Raw genomic sequence first — 20,874 nt, 5'->3', positions numbered from 1 at the left:
CTGACAGATGTTCATGGTTGTTAACTCTTACATGCAAAGCTCCAATCTGGAGCTTTTTCCCCCTGTTAATTAACATCATTGACATTAAGCACAAAAGGCAAATAGCTGGACTAGGAGTTATACTCTAGGAACTTTTAGAATTATACTTTATCTATAGTCATATACTATAGACTAAATCAAGGCTTGGAGTTTTTGTTGTTCTTTTCTTTTGATACATCTTACAAATTCAGAAGATTTTGGTATTTTGTTTTATATTTTATTTTGCTCTTAAGTAGTGCATAAATAAAAAATAGAGGCTGTCAATGAAGTCACATGATAAATAGAATCAGAATCTTTGAGCTAAAAGTTACTTAGGAAATCACCTAGTCTAAATGTTATCTAGCTCAGGCATCTTGTACCTACTATTCCAATCATTTGTGCTCTGCTTAAACACTTTCAGAGATAAAGAGTACTTTTTGAGATAGGTGAGGAGTTTGGTAAGCCTTTTGAAGGATGGTGATATTAAAAGGCAGCATAGTGTAAACTAGAGAGTGAGATTCTGTTCCTCATTAATACCCAATCAGAGGATTGTTGTAAGAATTCAATTTTATAATATATATTCTAGTTTCTATAGATTGTAAATCTCAACATTAATATTTCTCCTATTTCAACACTATAATTGTCAAATTAGGGGGTGTGTGGATAAGGAGAAGGAGCAAGATAACAATTTTTAGCTCAATTTTTGTCTTAGTCTATAACAATATACCATAGACTGCGTGGCTTATATACAACAGAAATGTGTTTCTCACAGATCTGGAGGCTGGGAAGTCTAAGATCAAGGCTCCAGCAGATTTGGTGTCTGGTGAGGACCTGCTTGCTTCCTCATACATAGCTGTCTTCTCACTGTAACCTCACGTGGTGGAAGTGGCAAGAGATCTCTCTGGGGTCTCTTTTATGAGAGCACTAATCCCATTCATGAGGGCTTCCTCATGACCTAATCACTTCTCAAAGGCCCACCTCCTTATACTAACCTTGGGGTTGGGACTTTAACGTATGAATTTTGGTGGGACATAAACATTCAGTCCATTGCAGTTTTTTTTAAGGGACTTGACAAACATTGTTTTGACCTCTTCAGAGATGAGATTAGGAGGACGGAATGAGATTTATCCACATGATAAAGTTTGTCTGTTGAGAACAAAATACATTGTTACTTTGGAGAGGTTTAAGAATGTGGCATGAAAATTTAAGTTAGAAGAGTGGCTTTAACTTTTCTTTAAGGCCTTTCTGAAAGTCCCATGATTTGTGACTTAAGTAGCCAGGCCTTTCTATATTTATAATTTGGGCATTCTAAGAACTAAGTACCATAGATAGTAGTTTTCACTATCAGGGCATGGGGTCTTCAGATCTTACTTGGTTTAGGGCAAGGCAGCTTCTTTCTTCTGCAGTTAGATGGGACAAACCCTACCTCCATTTTAGATGAGGTGCATAAATAAGACCTGGACTCATGGAATGTGTCTCTTTAATAAAGGGGAAATTAGGAGTCCTAAGAACTGACCTCTCTCTTCCCCTTCCTAGGGCTACCTATATGCAGAAACAGAATTGTACCTCTCCCTGCCTCTTATCATCCTAAGCTCTGTCAGAAAGGGAAAAGGGGAGGCTTCTAGTCACTGAAACCTTAAAGTATAAGGTGAACAATTTGTTGAAGCTAATAATAATACTTGTGGATACTTGAGGTAACCAGAGAATGATGTCATAGTGTGCCTGGGAGTGGAGACATAGGAACTCTGGGAGGCAGGAGAGGAACACAGCATGGAAATTATGAAAGTACTAAAGACAGCCTTTTTTTTCACTGTCTTCCCTTCCTCACATGGCAGAAAAAACCTCTCCAAAGGAAGCAACACTTCCCCACTCTATTGCCAAACTCCCATATGTCCTTGTTGACGTGCGAAAACATAGCATACAGTGCTGGAAAGAACACCAGGTTGGAGTTTGAAGATGTGGATTCTAGTGTATTTGTTATCTGTTGGACTTCAGGAAACTAACCTAACTTTTTACCTCATTGTGGAAGTGAGGATGATGGTACTTATACTGACTATCTGATATATCCATCATAGTTAATGTAATGATCAAATAGTATTAGATATATGAGCTAAAGTATCTTACATAATGTTATTATATATAATAATGATTATTAAACTTGTCTTTTAACCCTTTAAAATTCTACCATAACTGCCACTTGATTCTCTGCCCTGCCTTGCCTGGAGTGCTTAGGAATGGGATAGGGAGAGATGAGTCAGCTCCTGTCATCCATGACATCAACCTTCTGTCTCTTGGGAACCAGATCTACAGATATTCCCTTCTTCTTGGACCTGTTCCCAGACCTCATTTAAGGAGCTCTCTCCCGTCTCTTCATGGCTGATTTCTCAGGAATGTACAGAGGAACCAGTGGAAGCTGGCTTTGCTGTGAGAGGTGTATACTCACACCTATTACAGTTCACCTTAGGATAAATAGGTCAGAACCATTTCTTCACTTTAATTATTCAGTTGCAGAGAAAGGGAGATTTTTTTTTTTTCCACCGCTATGATATTTCAGAGAATCATTTGGCTAGTTGAGATTTTTTTTTTTTTTTTTTTTTTTTTAAGGGACAGGGTCTTGCTTTGTTACCTATGCTGGCCTCAGACTCCTGGGCTCAAATAATCCTCCCACCTTAGCCTTCTGAGTAGCTGGGACTACAGGTATGTGTCACCTTACCTGACTGAGGTTTTTTTCATTGACAGTGATTTAACTATTGATGACTAGACTGGTAAGACTGAAATCTTGAATGCAGACCCCGTTAAGTTTACCTTAGGTGCATTTTAACAGTGGTACAATTTAAGATAGAACCATATTTATCAAAGTCTTTTTGTTTTTTTGAGACGGAGTCTCACTCTGTTGCCCAGGCTGGAGTGCAGTGGCACCATGTCGGCTCACAGCAACCTCTGTCTCCTGGGTTCAAGCAATTCTCCTGCCTCAGCCTCTAAAGTAGCTGGGATTATGGGCGCCCACCACCACACCCAGCTAATTTTTGTTTTGTTTTGTTTGTTTTGTTTCTGAGATGTCTTGCTCTGTCGCCTAGGCTGGAGTCCAGTGGCATGGTCTTGGCTTACTGCAACCTCTGTCTCCCAGGTTCAAGTGATTCTCCTGCCTCAGCCTCCTGAGTAGCTGGGATTACAGGCACCTGCAACTACACCTGGCTAATTTTTGTATTTTTAGTAGAGATGGGGTTTGTATTTTTCAGTAGAGATGGGGTTTCACCATGTTGGTCTCGATCTCCTGACCTCATGATCCACCCCCCCTTGGCCTCCCAAAGTGCTGGGATTACAGGTGTGAGCCACCACACCTGGCAGGAAGTCTTCAGGATAACTCTTTAATGTCTTTATATCTTAATGATCAGTATGAGTATAGTAAGAAATAACCTACCAGTTTTAGATTTCTTGCATGTTTAGAAATAACTGACAGAGGGCTGGAGGTGGGTAGATCATGAGGTCAGGAGATCGAGACCATCCTGGGTAACACTGTGAAACCCCATCTCTACTAAAAATACAAAAAATGAGCTGGGCATGGTGGCAGGAGCCTGTAATCCCAGCTACTTGGGAGGCCGAGGCAGGAGAATTGCTTGAACCCGGGAGTCGGAGGTTACAGTGAGCTGAGATTGTGCCATTGTCCTCCATCTTGGGCAACAGTATGAGACTCCATCTCCAAAAAAGAAAGAAAATAAATAACTGACAGAGATACACAGTTTCCAGGATGGTGCTGGAACATCTGTTTCAAAAGCATTTTTGATAAGATTTAGACATATGGTAACTTTGATTTTAGTTTCTTTAAGTGGATATTCCTGAGGTCATAAAAATTGGCATAATAGTATCTGTGTGTGTGTGTTTGTGTGTGTGTGTGGTATTCATACACATCATGTGAAACTCAATTATATAATAAATTTGGAGTTATATTTTATAGAGTTTTTTTTTTTTAATAGTCTTACCTTAATGTTGACAAAGGTAGAAGGATTTCTTAAACCTTACTTTTTGGTTCTAGCTAGGAGTACTTATAATTAAGTCTTAGATTTTCTTAAGGACAAACTGGTCTTTCAGTGTTGTTTTCTCATTTTCAGAGATGATGTGTCTGTCTTGTGATTAATCACATTATAATACTTTAGACTTGTCACAGTTGTAAAGAATTTGATTAGATATTGCAGAAAATAGAATTTATCCCAGGTGAGTTGTCGCATGGGAACCAGCATGGGAAGAAGATGGTAGGAGCAAGTAGGTCAAGCACTGCTTTAGTAGTTAGAGTTGAGAGGTCAGTCTCTTTTGGGGAAGTGAAAGTAGGGCTGATTAATTGGCTTGCTTCTTGGTAACTGAACCAATGTGTCATTGTGACAGAGAGGGAAAAGTAGAAAATCATCATGAATTTTATGTTTATGATTTTTTCATAGAATTGTAAATATATAATGCTCAGCCTACTTTTAAAAATCCTATTGTATGTCAAGCATTTGTGCTAGCCTAGGTGGTTCAAAAATGTGAAGACACAATTGTCTTCTTCAGGGAGATCTGACCATCTAATGAGAGAGGAAAACATGAAAAGTAATTACAAAACTCTGTAAGAGATGCTAAAATTGAAATAGATAGCACAAGGTACAGATAATGCATAAAGTAAGGGGATAATCTGATCTTTCTGAGGTATCAGAACCTTACAGAGCAGCACATGAACTGGCTCTTGAAAGATGAATTGAGTTGGCCTGAAGGACAAAATGATACTTTTCTAGGCTGAGAGAACAGCTTGCAAAGACATGAGACAACATGACACTTTGGGGAATACTTGAAAAGAAAAGAAGGAAGGTTAAGAAATAAACCTGAAAAAGAAAATAGGCTAGCTCATGAAGGGCTTTCTATGCCTGTTCCTTCAGTGGTTCAACATCAATTATGAGGTATTGTGAACAGATTTATTGATTAGACGGTTTGGAAGGGGTGAACCAAAAGGCATACAGCTGAGTGAGCATTCTGTTGAGCAATTTAGGTGGAAAACAATGTAGTGGCAGAGTGGGCCAGAATAGGATGGATCACAAGAGGCAGAACCAATAGGATTGGTAATCAATTGGATATGGAGGGCAAGGCTGTGGGAGATGAATCCCAAGTTTTTCCTTGGATGTTTGCATGGGTAGTGGTGTCATTCACTCAAATAGGAATTATAAAAGGAAATTAACATTGGAGCTGGGCTGGGCTGTAAATCAGGTTAGTCTGGGTGTATTGATTTTAAGGCCTGTTGAACATCTGAAGTACCACAGAGCCTTGTGAATTGTGAACTTAACAGGTAGAAGTGGGCCTGGGTAGTGTGTGCAGAATGAGAGGGAAAGAGGACTAACAAAGGATTCCTTTTCCTTTTTTTTATGAGAAATGTCACCTTTTAGGGTTCATTAGCAGAAGAAGGGCACATAAAAGTAACTGAGAAGGAACCGGAGGAAAGCCAGGGGAGAGTGGTATCAAATATTAAGGAAAGAAGAGAGAAGAGAGTTAAGAATATATGTTAATATATGTTTGTAGAGTGATGGTTTTATGTGGAGACCTTATGTTTCCAATGTATAATAATCTCTAATTTTAGTTGTAAAGTTTATAAATACTAAATTTGTTTCATATTTATACAAAACATATATGTATCTACCTGTATGTAAGCCCAACTTACAAACATACTATAGATTTATGCTATAACTATTATACTATATAATGTACCAGAAAGATGATGCTGTATTTATTTTACAGACCGTAAAACTAAGGTTAGTTAATTTATTTAAGGATACATGGCTAGTACAGACTTGGATTCAATGCAGGACTTCCTGGCTCCTCCCAGACAGTGGTGCTTCCTATACATAGATTGAAATCACAGCACACTTATAAATGAATTTAAAGGTATTTGTCTTTTCCAAATCTATTTTTATATGTGGATCAAACTTTAGAATTTTAAAATGTGTTATATTAGGAAAGGAGTTAATTTTTTTTGCTATTATTCAAAATTTTAATATGCTTTCTTAATTATTTTTCAACTTTTTATAATACATTTTTTAAAGTTGTTAACCTTTTGATTATGATTATAGATTCTCCTCATCCTGCATCTTTAATATTTGTCTGGCATAAGAGGCATTGTTGCTGCTAAATGAATATTAGAGTTCTTTCTTATAAGACTAAATTTTGAAAACAAAATAATGAATAAATAACAATAAACAATGAATTTTATTAACAAATTGAAGTTATTAATGGTTATTTGGTCAGTTCTCTGAGAGAGAGAGAGAAAGAATCCTGTACTTTTATTTTAATCATAAAACCCCCAAGAAGTGGAGTGGTAGAAATAACTAAGAAGTGGCAAATCTTGAATCCTATTCTTAACTTTTAGAAAAACAATAAATTAAGAGTGAGCTGGCAAGGTACTTCCTTTCTCTGGGCCTATTTTCTTATCTATAGAATAAGGAAATGATGCAAAACTTTTCTTCTAACATTCTGAAATTCTTAAATTAGGATAGGGATTAGGAAAATAGGTGAATGTAACGTTATTTTCTGTGCTGGCTGTGGTTTCAATGCAAAACAGGTTAGTACAATTGCAGCTTCTATGCTTTTGATTAAATTAGGGAAACTAAAATGATCCACCTTCATCTTGATAGGAGTTATTAAAATTAGCCCTTTGATCAAGTTAATACCTATATAAAAAGAATGCAGAACTCCTCACCGTGCAACTTGAGATAATCTTAATATTTTTCTGTGAGAAGAATTTAGTTTTTTAAACACTTTTAGGTTTTAGTCATTAAAACACTCATTAAAAGTAAAAATTATATGCTTAGTAATCTCTTATGTATAATTCAATTAAAATAAAATTTACCAATCTTTAGTCATGTTTTGCCTCTGCTAAAACTTCCCTTGTTCTCAGTATCGTCTGTGAAACCAGGTTACTATAAAAACTGGAAATTTGGGGAACTTACTTGCCCCAAAAGTGAGGGTTAATAGTATTACCCACCTAGAATTTTTGTGAAAATTAATTGAGATTATCAATCAGTGTAACATAATGCCTGGCACATAATAAGTAACTAAGTCATTAATAGAATGAAGAAATTTAAGGAAGATTTAGGCTACATATTGACTTATAAATAGAGGATGAAACAGGGTATTTAGATTCTTCTGTTTGTTAAAGAGAGATCAGATTGAAACTTACAAAAATATATTTCCTTTATCCTGCCCCATAGAGTAGAACATTTATTTTACTTATTTTACAGCTCTCATATGTTTTATAACAGCTTCCCAAAACTACTATACACATACACGCATATACACATAAACACACATGCACACCCCATACTACACCACTTGTATTGATGGATCTTGAGTAAGTTGACATAAAATATAGTTAATTTCTAGGTCTGCTGACTCAGAGCAGCAATATCTGGTCTAGTTTTAATTAGAAAGTAAGTAACAATAATAGGTTTGTGTCATTCAGTTAGCTTTTTTCCTAGATTTAAGAATGAATTTTTATCGTATGTTAAGAAGTATCATATCTGAATTTCTAAAATATATCGTTGTTTATAGACCAATTCAGTGGGCAGAGTTCGAAAATATTTTTTTAAGGGAAAAATTTTGATTTCCAAGTATCTTTGAGTTTGTGTGGCAGAATAATTATTGTCATTTGTACCAAATGACAATTTATACCAAATGACAATTCTTGTCATTTATAACAAAAAAAGAAGAGATGCATCAGATACAAAAGCAATACTTACGGTTTTTTTTCCAGAATAATTTTAAACGTGATATTTTCTTCTAAATGTCATGAGCAGAATTTTGTTGAAAGCCAAGATTGGTAGATTATTGTTATAATTCAGATAGAAGAAATTTAAATAGTTGAAATGGTACCAAATAATACTCTATTTCAGTTACTGTTTCTTTATGTAGAATCCAAAGATGATGAATTCACTCTTCAGTCTAAACAAGGTTTAGAGGGACATATAAAGCAAAGAAAGAACTTCACCTAACAGTGAGCTATTAGGATGTTGTGGTTCATGTTACCCAGGGTAGAGGATTGAAGATAATAGTAAAGTTTGGTTAGGAGGAGACCACAATGGTGAGAAGTACAAATTGGCAAGGCTGCAGCATAAAGTCAAGGACAAGTATGTCTGTGATAGGAGATGAAAAAAACCATTCCTGTATTGAGCGTAAGGACAGTCCAGATTCTAGGACAGATTATTTGGATATGTATTTCAGAGTTTACTGTAAAAGAGAGTGTGAAGTAATTGGGACTTAAACTTGGTGAATTTTAATTGTCAGGATAGGAAACAGATTTTGTTATGAAATAACTAGAAATTTTGTCTGAATTTTGTTCTGGAACAAATGTGTGAACTTTCTAATTACCTTTCCTTCAATTTTTTCAGATCAGCTGTTTCATGTATTAGCCTTGCACATGCGGCTTTATAGCATTGACTCTGAGTATAATCCCTGGAGAAAGCTCACCCAGTTAGAAGAGATGAATCCACAGTAAGTATAATTGAAAGACTAAAATCAATTAAAACTCTTTATGAAAAATAGGTGTTAAATATAAAAATGGAATTGAAATTTCAGTATATGTGATTTTTTTCACATTTTCTTTATGAAACACAGAAATATATCATAAGAATTGAAAACAGTTTACCATTATGCTGTCTGTAAAAATTGCATACAAATTTCCACCATGTGAGAAAATCTTTTTTTTTTTTTATACTTTAAGTTCTAAGGTACATGTACACAACGTGCAGGTTTGTTACATATGTATACATGTGCCATGTTGGTGTGCTGCACCCATTAACTCGTCATTTACATTAGGTATATCTCCTAATACTATCCCTTCTCCCCATCGCCACAATAAGACCCGGTGTGTGATGATCCCCTTCCTGTGTCCAAGTGATCTCGTTGTTCAATTCCCACCTATGAGTGAGAACATGCGGTATTTGGTTTTCTGTTCTTGTGATAGTTTGCTGAGAATGGTGGTTTCCAGCTGCATCCATGTCCCTACAAAGAACACGAACTCATCCTTTTCTATGGCTGCATGGTATTCCACGGTGTATATGTGCTACATTTTCTTAATCCAGTCTGTTATTGATGGACATTTGGGTTGATTCCAAGTCTTTGCTATTGTGAATAGTGCTGCAATAAACATACGTGTGCATGTGTCTTTATAGCAGCATGACTTATAATCCTTTGGGTATATCCCCCGTAATGGGATGGCTGGGTCAAATGGTATTTCTAGTTCTAGATCCTTGAGGAATAGCCACACTGTTTTCCACAATGGTTGAACTAGTTTACAGTCCCACCAACAGTGTAAAAGTGCTCCTGTTTCTCCACATCCTCTCCAGCACCTGTGGTTTCCTGATTTTTTAATGATTGCCATTCTAACTGGTATGAGATGGTATCTCATTGTGGTTTTGATTTGCATTTCTCTGGTGGTGAGTGATGATGAGCATTTTTTCATGTGTCTGTTGGCTGTATGAATGTCTTCTTTTGAGAAGTGTCTGTTCATATCCTTTGCACACTTTTTGATGGGGTTGTTTTTTTCTTGTAAATTTGATTGAGTTCTTTATAGGTTCTGGATATTAGCCCTTTGTCAGATGAGTAGATTGCAAACATTTTCTCCCATTCTGTAGGTTGCCTGTTCACTCTGATGGTAGTTTCTTTTGCTGTGCAGAAGCTCTTTCGTTTAATTAGATCCCATTTGTCAATTTTGGCTTTTGTTGCCATTGCTTTTGGTATTTTAGACATGAAGTCCTTGCCCATGCCTATTTCCTGAATGGTATTACCTAGGTTTTCTTCTAGGGTTTTTATGGTTTTAGGTCTAACATTTAAGTCTCTAATCCATCTTGAATTAATTTTCATATAAGGAGTAAGGAAAGGATCCAGTTTCAGCTTTCTACTTATGGCTAACCAATTTTCCCAGCACCATATATTAAATAGGGAATCCTTTCCCCATTTCTTGCTTTTGTCAGGTTTGTCAAGGATCAGATGGCTGTAGATGTGTGGTATTATTTCTCAGGGCACTGTTCTGTTCCATTGGTCTATATCTCTGTTTTGGTACCAGTACCATGCTGTTTTGGTTACTGTAGCCTTGTAATATAGTTTGAAGTCAGGTAGCGTGGTGCCTCCAGCTTTGTTCTTTTGGCTTAGGATTGTCTTGGCAATGCGGGGTCTTTTTTGGTTCCATATGAACTTTAAAGTAGTTTTTTCCAATTCTGTGAAGAAAGTCATTGGTAGCTTAATGGGGATGGCATTGAATCTATAAATTACCTTGGGCAGTATGGCCATTTTCACGATATTGATTCTTCCTATCCATGAGCATGGTATGTTCTTCCATTTGTTTGTGTCCTCTTTTATTTCACTGAGCAGTGGTTTGTAGTTCTCCTTGAAGAGGTCCTTTATATCCCTTGTAAGTTGGATTCCTAGGTATTTTATTCTCTTTGAAGCTATTGTGAATGGGAGTTCATTCATGATTTGGCTCTCTGTTTGTCTGTTACTGGTGTATAAGAATGCTTGTGATTTTTGCACATTGATTTTGTATCCTGAGACTTTGCTGAAGTTGCTTATCAGCTTAAGGAGATTTTGGGCTGAGACGATGGGGTTTTCTAAATATATAATCATGTCATCTGCAAACACGGACAATTTGACTTCTTCTTTTCCTAACTGAATACCCTTGATTTCTTTCTCTTGCCTGATTGCCCTAGCCAGAACTTCCAACACTATGTTGAATAGGAGTGGTGAGAGAGGGCATCCCTGTCTTGTGCCAGTTTTCAAAGGGAATGCTTCCAGTTTTTGCCCATTCAGTATGATATTGGCTGTGGGTTTGCCATAAATAGCTCTTACTATTTTGAGATAAGTTCCATCAATACCGAATTTATTGAGAGTTTTTAGCATGAAGGGCTGTTGAATTTTGTCAAAGGCCTTTTCTGCATCTATTGAGATAATCATGTGGTTTGTGTCTTTGGTTCTGTTTATATGCTGGATTACGTTTATTGATTTGCGTATGTTGAACCAGCCTTGCACCCCAGGGATGAAGCCCACTTGATCATGGTGGATAACCTTTTTGATGTGCTGCTGGATTCGGTTTTCCAGTATTTTATTGAGGATTTTTGCATCGATGTTCATCAGGGATATTGGTCTAAAATTCTTTTTTTGTTGTATCTCTGTCAGGCTTTGGTATCAGGATGATGATGGCCTCATAAAATGAGTTAGGGAGGATTCCCTCTTTTTCTATTGATTGGAATAGTTTCAGAAGGAATGGTACCAACTCCTCCTTGTCCCTCTGGTAGAATTTGGCTGTGAATCCGTCTGGTCCTGGATTTCTTTTTGATTGGTAGGCTATTAATTATTGCCTCAATTTCAGAGCCTGCTCTTGGTCTATTCAGGGATTCAACTTCTTCCTGGTTTAGTCTTGGGAGAGTGTAAGTGTCCAAGAAATTATCCATTTCTTCTAGGTTTTCTAGTTTGTTTGTGTAGCGGTGTTTATAGTATTCTCTGATGGTAGTTTGTATTTCTGTGGGGTCAGTGGTGATATCCCCTTTTTCATTTTTTATTGCGTCTATTTGATTCTTCTCTCTTTTCTTCTTTATTAATCTTGCTAGCGGTCTGTCAATTTTGTTGATCTTTTCAAAAACCAGCTCCTGGATTCATTGATTTTTTGGAAAGCTTTTTGTGTCTCTATCTCCTTCAGTTCTGCTCTGATCTTCGTTATTTCTTGCCTTCTCCTAGCTTTTGAATGTGTTTACTCTTGCTTCTCTAGTTCTTTTAATTGTGATGTTAGGGTGTCAATTTTAGATCTTTCCTGCTTTCTCTTGTGGGCATTTAGTGCTATAAATTTCCCTCTACACGCTGCTTTAAATGTGTCCCAGAGATTCTGGTATGATGTATCTTTGTTCTCATTGGTTTCAAAGAACATCTTTATTGCTGCCTTCATTTCGTTGTGTACCCAGTAGTCGTTCAGGAGCACGTTGTTCAGTTTCCATGTAGTTGAGCGGGTTTGATTGAGTTTCTTAGTCCTGAGTTCTAGTTTGATTGCACTGTGGTCTGAGAGACAGTTTGTTATAATTTCTGTTCTTGTACATTTGCTAAGGAGTGCTTTACTTCCAACTATGTGGTCGATTTTGGAATAAGTGTGATGTGGTGCTGAGAAGAATGTATACTCTGTTGATTTGGGGTGGAGAGTTCTGTAGATGTCTATTAGGTCCCCTTGGTGCAGAGTTGAGTTCAATTCCTGGATATCCTTGTTAACTTTCTGTCTCATTTTTCTGTCTAATGTTGACAGTGGGGTCTTAAAGTCTCCCATTATTATTGTATGGGAGTCTAAGTCTCTTTGTAAGTTTCTAAGGACTTGCTTGATGAATCTGGGTGCTCCTGTATTGGGTATATATATATTGAGGTAGTTAGCTGTTCCTGATGAATTGATCCCTTTACCATTATGTAATGGCCTTCTTTGTTTTGTCTCTTTTGATCTTTGATGGTTTAAAGTCTGTTTTATCAGAGACTAGGATTGCAACCCCTGCTTTTGTTTTTTGTTTTCCATTTGGTAGATCTTCCTCCATCCCTTTATTTTGAACCTATGTGTATCTCTGCATGTGAGATGGGTCTCCTGAATATAGCAAACTGATGGGTCTTGACTCTTTATCCAACTTGCCAGTCTGTGTCTTTTAATTGGACCATTTAGTCCATTTACATTTAAGGTTAATATTGTTATGTGTGAGCTTGATCCTGTCATTATGATATTAGCTGGTTGTGTTGCTCGCTAGTTGATGCAGTTTCTTCCTAGCATCGACGGACTTTACATTTTGACATGTTTTTGCAATGGCTGGTACCGGTTGTTCCTTTCCATGTTTAGTGCTTCCTTCAGGATCTCTTGTAGGGCAGGCCTGGTGATGACAAAATCTCTAAGCATTAGCTTGTCTGTAAAGGATTTTATTTCTCCTTCACTTATGAAACTTAGTTTGCCTGGATATGAAATTCTGGGTTGAAAATTCTTTTCTTTAAGAATGTTGAATATTGGCCCCCACTGTCTTCTGTCTTAGAGAGTTTCTGCCGAGAGATCTGCTGTTAGTCTGATGGGCTTCCCTTTGTGTGTAACCCGACCTTTCTCTCTGGCTGCCCTTAACATTTTTTCCTTCATTTCAACTTTGGTGAATCTGACAGTTATCTGTCTTGGAGTTGCTCTTCTCGAGGAGTATCTTTGTGGCATTCTCTGTATTTCCTAAATATGAATGTTGGCCTGCTTTACTAGGTTGGGGAAGTTCTCCTGGATGATATCCTGCAGAGTGTTTTCCAACTTGGTTCCATTTTCCCCGTCACTTTCAGGCATACCAGTCAGACGTAGATTTGGTCTTTTCACATAATCCCATATTTCTTGGAGGCTTTGTTCATTTCTTTTTACTCTTTTTTCTCTACACTTCTCTTCTCGCTTCATTTCATTCATTTGATCTTCAGTCGCTGATACTGTTTCTTCCAGTTGATCTAGTCAGTTATTGAAGCTTGTGCATTTGTCACGTAGTTCTCGTGTTATTGTTTTCATCGCTCTCTGTTCTTTTAAGGTCTTCTCTGCATTGATTATTCTAGTTATCCATTCATCCATTCTCTTTTCATGGTTTTTAGTTTCTTTGTGCTGGTTACGTAGTTCCTCTTTTAGCTCTGAGAAGTTTGATCGACTGAAGCCTTCTTCTCTCAACTTGTCAAAGTCATTCTCCATCCAGCTTTGTTTTGTTGCCGGCGATGAGCTGCGTTCCTTCGAAGGGGGAGATGTGCTCTGATTTTTTGAACTTCCAGCTTTTCTGCACTGCTTTTCCCCATCTTTGTGGTTTTATCTGCCTTTTGTCTTTGATGATGGTGACGTACTGATGGAGTTTTGGTGTGGGTGTCCTTTCTGTTTGTTAGTTTTCCTTCTAACAGTCAGGACCCTCAGCTGTAGGTCTGTTGGAGTTTGCTTGACGTCCACTCCAGACCCTGTTTGCCTGGGTATCAGCAGCAGAGGCTGCAGAAGATAGAATATTGCTGAACACCGAGTGTTGCTGTCTGATTCTTGGTCTGGAAGCTTTGTCTCAGGGGTGTACCCTGCTGTGTGAGGTGTGAGGTGTCGGTCTGCACCTGGGGGGTGTCTCCCAGTTAGGCTACTCACGGGTCAGGGACCCACTTGAGCAGGCAGTCTGTCTGTTCTTAGATCTCAACCTCCGTGCTGGGAGATCCACTGCTCTCTTCAAAGCTGTCAGACAGTGGCATTTACCTCTGCCGAGGTTTCTGCTGCTTTTTGTTTAGCTATACCCTGTCCTCAGAGGTGGTCTACAGAGGCAGGTCGGCCTCCTTGAGCTGTGGTGGGCTCCACCCAATTCGAGCTTCCCAGCGGCTTTGTTTACATCTACGTAAGCTTCAGCAATGGTGGGTGCCCCTCCCCCAGCCTCGCTGCAGCCTTCCAGTTAGATCTCAGACTGCTGTGCTAGCAATGAGGGAGGCTCCGTGGGCGTGGGACCCTCCGGGCCAGGTGTGGGATATAGTCTCCTGATGAGCCGTTTGCTAAGATCCTTTGTAAAGCGCAGTATTAGGGTGGGAGTTACCCGATTTTCCAGGTGTTGTGTGTCTCAATTTCCTTTGGCTAGGAAAAGGAATTGCCTTCTCCCTTGCGCTTCCCAGGTGAGGCAATGCCTTGCCCTGCCTCAGCTCTTGCTGATTGGGCTGCACCTGCGGACTGGCGCCAACTGTCTGACATGCCCCAGTGAGATGAACCCGGTACCTCTGTGGAAAATGCAGAAATCACTTTTCTTCTGTGTTGCTCACGCTGGGAGCTGGAGGCTGGAGCTGTTCCTGTTTGGCCATCTTGGGCATGCCCTGACCATCCCCCACCATGAGAAAATATTTTAAAGAATCCCACTGATATTTATGCAGATGAAATATTGAATTGGAGGCACATAATGGCTGGTTGTCTCTCTTTTTACGTCACAATTAGTCAGTGGGTTCAGGTAGCTGTAGTCAGATTCCTCCATTGTAAAGTGCCCCATTAGTCTTTCACCTAATGGTTTTAAGGACCCCTGATAATCTTGCTAAAATCCATTATTTCATTAGGTGCTGCAAAATGGTGATTTAAAAAAAATCTTTCTTCTGATTAGATGGAATGTTTTTATAAAGAACTTTACCATATCAACTATTTTTTGACTCTGAAATATAGTTTGGCAGGATGAACACTTGATTCTTTTCTGATTTATAAATTTTCAAAGTAAGGAATGGATGCCCTATCAACTTCCAATAGTGACCAATAAGTTTGTTTTTTTGTGTATTTTATGATCTCATGGATTTTTATATATTTGATGTGTTTCACTCCATTTCAGTCTTCTTTTTGATACAAATTGATCCCTTTTACTTGAGACTGACTTTTGTACTTTTGACGTGAGCCAAGTAGTCTTTTATCATATGTTTGCATTCTGGTACAAGTTGACCCGGGTTCATTTTGTACATGTGGTCTTTGGTTCTCTTTTCTACAGAGGGGTGCATCAATCCATTCATTCATTCCAATTATGGGTCAGTGATGTGCTAGGAAAGATCTTTTTTCTCTCCATCCTTAGAATGGCTACTTTTATCTTAGCCAATAACTGCCAGGATTTTTTCTGATTATTATTGGGGAAAAAAACTTACCCAAAAACAGTATTATCACTGACACATTTTTTGGCTAATATGAGTGATTAAAAATGGGATCCTAAAATAATGGAAATTTATTTGATTTCTAGCAAAGTTAAGTATTTTTATATTTATTAGCTATTTGTATACACTCTTTGTAAATGATATATTTAGGACCTCTGTCCATTTTCTGTTGGCATCTTATTGTTTAAAATTATACGAATGATTCTTCACGGTTTAAAATATTAAATCTTATTTTGTCATAGTTGTTGAAGTATTTTCCAAAATATGTTTGCCTTCTACTTTTGTAATTACTTTTCTTGACCCATTGAAGTTTTAAATTTTCATGTAGCCAGATCAGTCAGACTTTATATTTCTTATTTTTTCCTATTACTTTCATACTTAGAATGCCCATCTCTTCCAAGAGCTGATGTATACTTTTATAACTAGTATTACAATGTGTAATCCGGTCTTAGGATTTGCAATATCTACCTATATTTTCACTTTAGGGTTTTCTCATGGGATGATTTTTAAAACTGTATGAATATACTTGGAATTCATTCTCACCTGTATTGTTAGGTGAAGATCTAAAATTTATTTGCAAATAACCAACTAGGTTTTTTTAGTGATTTTATATCCTAGTTATGAAATATTAAGTGTTCCTACATTATAGGCCTGATTAGGAGCTTTCTTCTTTGTTCTATTGAGCTCCAAGCCTATTTCTCTGATAATACCATGCTGGTTTATTGTTGAGGTGATTTATTATGTCTAATTATCTGGTGGAGTTAGGTTCCTCTCGTTTCTCTTCCCCAAACTCTGACTCCCAGTTTTTCTTTGCTGTTCTCATTTATTCTCCAGAAGGTTTTTAGAAACTTTTCTAAGCCCTTCCCCTCACTTATAATTTTTTTTTGAGACAGAGTCTTGCTCTGTTACCCAGGCTGGAATGCAGTGGCGTGATCTTGGCTCACTGCAACCTCCACCTCCCGGGTTCAAGCAATTCTTCTGACTCAGTCTCCCAAATAGCTGGGACCACAGGCGCACGCTGCCACGGCTGGCTAATTCTTGTATTTTTAGTAGAGACAGGGTTTCACCATATTGGTCAGGCTGGTCTCAAACTTCTGACCTTGGCCTCCCTAAGTGTTGGGATTACAGGTGTGAGCCACTGCATCTGGCCTCACTTGTAATTTTGATTATAATTATTTTAAACTCATAAATTAATCTGGGAAGGTAGTTATCTTTACAATATGCAGTTTCTTCAACTAGAAATATTTCCCATTCTTTTAATTCATTTTTTGTTTTATTCTGTTGTATGCATATTATGTTGCAGTTCTGAAACATTTGTTAATTATGCATTCTTAGTAGTATATAATTCTTGCATACGGCAGTTCAGACTGATTTTAAATAATGTTGGAAAGTCACATACAATAATAAGCAAATTAATAATAGCATAAAGGAATCCACCTCTAATTTTGAGAAAGATTGCTTGTATTGTAGAAAGCAATTGTTAGCATATAATGTAAAATAAGAGTCTAGAATTGTTAAGCACTGTAAGTTTTTCAGTTGTATATACTACCCCTATTCAACTATATTTAATTTTTTTGTTTGGGAATGCTTTTCTTTTTTGTACCTAAAAGCTCTAAAATTTGTTGATCTTTAGGTTATCATGCAAGAAGTTCTCAAGCCTTTTTGATTTTTGTGCAATAAAGTACATCTCTGCATAAGAGTGAAATTGGGCTAGCTTAAATGGATCCATAAACTTTCTTCTAATTTTCAGTGAGAATCTTTTAAACACCTGTTAAATTTAATGTAGCAGTTTGATAATCTAAAATTATATACCACTTGTTTATTTGTTCATTCATCCATCCATTTTCCCATGAATATTTCATTTGTTTATCCAGCTAGTTTTATTAACTGTTTCAGTCCAGGCATTGGGATATAATGATAAGCAAGATATCATTCCTGTGGAAACTTCTTCCAGGCACTAAAGATATAAAGGATGAATTAGAGGAACATAAAATTGGCGGATATTGAATAGTTAAAGGCAATGGCCATAGGGGTGGCAAAGAGGAAGTAGAGATAGAGTCATTAGGACTTAGTGTCAATTAAATATGGGATGAGTAAGAGAAGATGGCTTTGGGATGTCCTTAAGTTCCTAGATTATTTATTTATCATGCTTTTATTGGAGGACTGTCATGTTTTAGGCATTGTTATGTTTCAGGCATTGTGTAAATGCAGGAGGATATAAGAAATAAGCCACATCAGTACGTAGATTATAGAGGGGAAAGTATTAGATTGGTGCATTGCTTTTAGTGGCAGAAACAGCAATTACTTTGGCACCAGCCTAGTAGAGTGGTTGTGACTGGAGTGGGAGTGTGCATATAGAGAGAAAGATTATGAATTCACTTTCAGGCCTGTTGAGCTTCCTGCCTGTTAGATTTACAAGTGGAAGTAATGGATATTCAGATAGAGAGTTCGAGAGAGTCATTGCTGGACATACAATCATCATTGTATAGCTGGCAATTGAAATCGTGGATTAGAAGGTCTTTCAAAAAGAGTCCTTAGTGAGAAAAGAAAGGGAGAATTGGAATCTTGAGGAATAACAGTATTTTTTGTTAGAGAAGATGAACCTGTGAAGAAGACTAAAGTGGAGTAATCAGAGAGACAGAAGGGAACTTGGGACAGTGTTTCACAAAAGCCAAGAAAATTTTCCAGGCAGAATATTCAACTGTATCTAAAGTCAAGTCAAGGGTCAGTAAGATAAGGATTTAAAATGTCCACTAAATTTTGTAATTAGGATATCATCATTGATCATGTGAAACTATTTCTGTGGGGAAGTTGAATAATAGAAATGGTGTGACCCCTACACATTTTTTTTTGTTTTTTAAACCTTGGCCTTGCAGAGAGGTTAGAGAAACTTGAAAGACAGTATCAGGATTCGTAGCATTAATGAAGGGTTACCTTCGGAGAGGAAAACAAGTATAGTAAGGGATATTTGTAGAAAATGGAGAAATTCAAAGAGCTGTCTTCCTCTGTCAGCTAAAAGTTTCTTAGCAGCAGGGGTTGATTTACTCACCAATGTGTTTAGTGCCTAATGTGTAGTAAGTAATCAGTAAATATTTGCTAAACAATTGAGCCCAATAAAAGAGTTGAACAATTTTGTTCATCCCAAGTCTAAAGTGTAGTTTCAGAATTTAGTCACTTCTGGAGCTTAAGATTTACTTTTGTTCTCTGTCATTAAAAATTAAACCTGTAGTCAAAAAATTAACCTTCTAAAGGCATTTAAAAAATTCTTTTAGAATAAGCTCTGCTTTATAGTATAGTCTGTTTTTCATAGTACTGCACATTCCTAAGGTTTGCTACTTTATCTTTTATGGTATACTTTTTAAAATTTATTTTTTTGTAGAGACGGGGTCTCACTATGTTGCCCAGTTGGGTCTTGAACTCCTGATCTCAAGTGATCCTCCCACCTCAGCCTCCCATGCCTGTTGGGATTACAGGCATGAGATACCACATCCAGCCCTTTTATAGTGTATTTTAAGTTCTGCTTTGGTTATCTCCTTTTGAAACTTTGCAAATGCTAAAGATTTATTTGAATTTTGTTACTTACAAAGTTGAAACATTTTATTTTATTATTAATTTTGAGACAGAGTCTCCCTTTTTCATCCAGGCTGGAGTGCAGCAGCACAATCACAGCCCATTGCAGACTTGACCTCCTCTATTCAAGCAATCCTCCCACCTCAGCTTTCCAAGTAGACACACACCACCAAGCCCTGCTAATTTTTTATATTTTTTGTAGAGGCAGGTTTTCACCATGTTGTCAATCTAGTCTCAAACTTCTGAGCTCAAGTGATCCACCTGCCTCAGCCTCAGCCTCACAAAGTGCTGGGATTACAGGCACGAGCCACTGTGCCCGGCTGAAACATTTTAATAAGAGCAGTTAACCATACCTTTTCAACAGGAATCGATTTGGGAACTGTACCTATCTTTTTTTAATGATGTGAAAACTTCCTTATTCGTTTGTGATAAGTATCCTGTAAGCCACTCCATTTGTAGTGAAACTAATTCTTTCATTCTGTATTTAATGCTTTACTATCTGTAATCTGAGATCAGAAAGACTCATAATCAAATTAATGTACCCTAATTGTTTACTTCGATAACATATTTTCTGTGCATTTTCTTTATATTAGAGTCAAGAGAATATGAGTCTAAAATATAATTTTTTTGCAAAAATATGAGTCCTAAGGTTTTTTTTTTTAGATTTCTTCTTTGTTGATTACAGTTTTTATTTCTGTTCCGTAGATATATATGTGACATATAAAATAAATTAGAAAGAGAAGATATACAATACTATCTAAAGTGACTACGTTTTTCTTTTAGGCTGGGATATGAAGAACAACAGCCTGAGGTTCCAATTCTTTATCATGATGTAACATCCCTTTTGCTCATCCAAATCTTAATGATGCCACAACCCTTACGCAAAGGTATGTCTTTGTAATTCAGATTCTTTGATTATATACTATGTATTTTGTATATTCTAGAGAGTATAGAGACAAATAGGCTAGGTGTGGTGGCTCATGCTTGTAACCCCAGCACTTTGGGAGACTGAGGCCCATGGGTGGATTGCTTGAGCCCAGGAGCTCGAGACCAGCCTGAGCTATTAATATAGTGAGATGCTGTCCAGAAAGAGAAAGAGAAGTAAATATAGCAGTAAGTCTGATGGATATTTTTTGTGGTAATAACAGATGTTGTTTTTTCTGTTATTAGCAAATAGTAATCATATCTAAAAAAATGACAATGAAAAAGTGTTTTTTAAAATTCTTATGGGTCTGTTCTTTTCAGCTTTTTAGTCACTAAGAGGTAAAGATGTGGGGAAAACACTCTGAAAATGGCTTAAAATATTGAAGTGATGATACAAATGAAAATTTGAAAAACAGAGCAAACTCAGCCTTAGTGCCTTTATCTATATGTGTACATATTTTGATATAGTAGTAATTGTAGAGTTATTAAAAATATAGTCTCATCATTTTTAGTGTTAATATCATAACATTATTATGTTAACAGCATCAGTATTATGTTAGCAACATTTTAATTATTGCTTCTTGGTCTTTGTAGCTTTCACTTGAAGACAACATTTTAAATAGTCTATCAGATAATTAACATCTTGTATATTAGAAAACAAGTTTTTATCAGTAGAATGAACATCTATGGGTGTATAAAGTTCTT

At 37.0% G+C, this 20,874-nt stretch overlaps 1 protein-coding gene across 6 annotated transcripts in view; it reads left to right on the top strand.

Moving 5' to 3' along the window:
- The window catches only part of UBR3 (ubiquitin protein ligase E3 component n-recognin 3), a 264,525-nt gene that overhangs the window by 189,886 nt on the left and 53,765 nt on the right, over window positions 1-20,874 (top strand). For all 6 annotated transcript variants that reach the window (XM_050751441.1, XM_050751437.1, XM_050751440.1 and 3 more), the window contains 2 exons: window positions 8,418-8,520; window positions 20,029-20,132. In XM_050751441.1, coding sequence (XP_050607398.1) covers window positions 8,418-8,520; window positions 20,029-20,132 — 207 coding nt within the window. The remainder of the gene's footprint in view (window positions 1-8,417; window positions 8,521-20,028; window positions 20,133-20,874) is intronic.

The sequence above is a fragment of the Macaca thibetana genome, chromosome 12, assembly GCF_024542745.1.
Source record: "Macaca thibetana thibetana isolate TM-01 chromosome 12, ASM2454274v1, whole genome shotgun sequence".
NCBI lineage: Eukaryota > Metazoa > Chordata > Mammalia > Primates > Cercopithecidae > Macaca > Macaca thibetana.
This window is presented reverse-complemented; position numbering and strand designations above follow the sequence as displayed.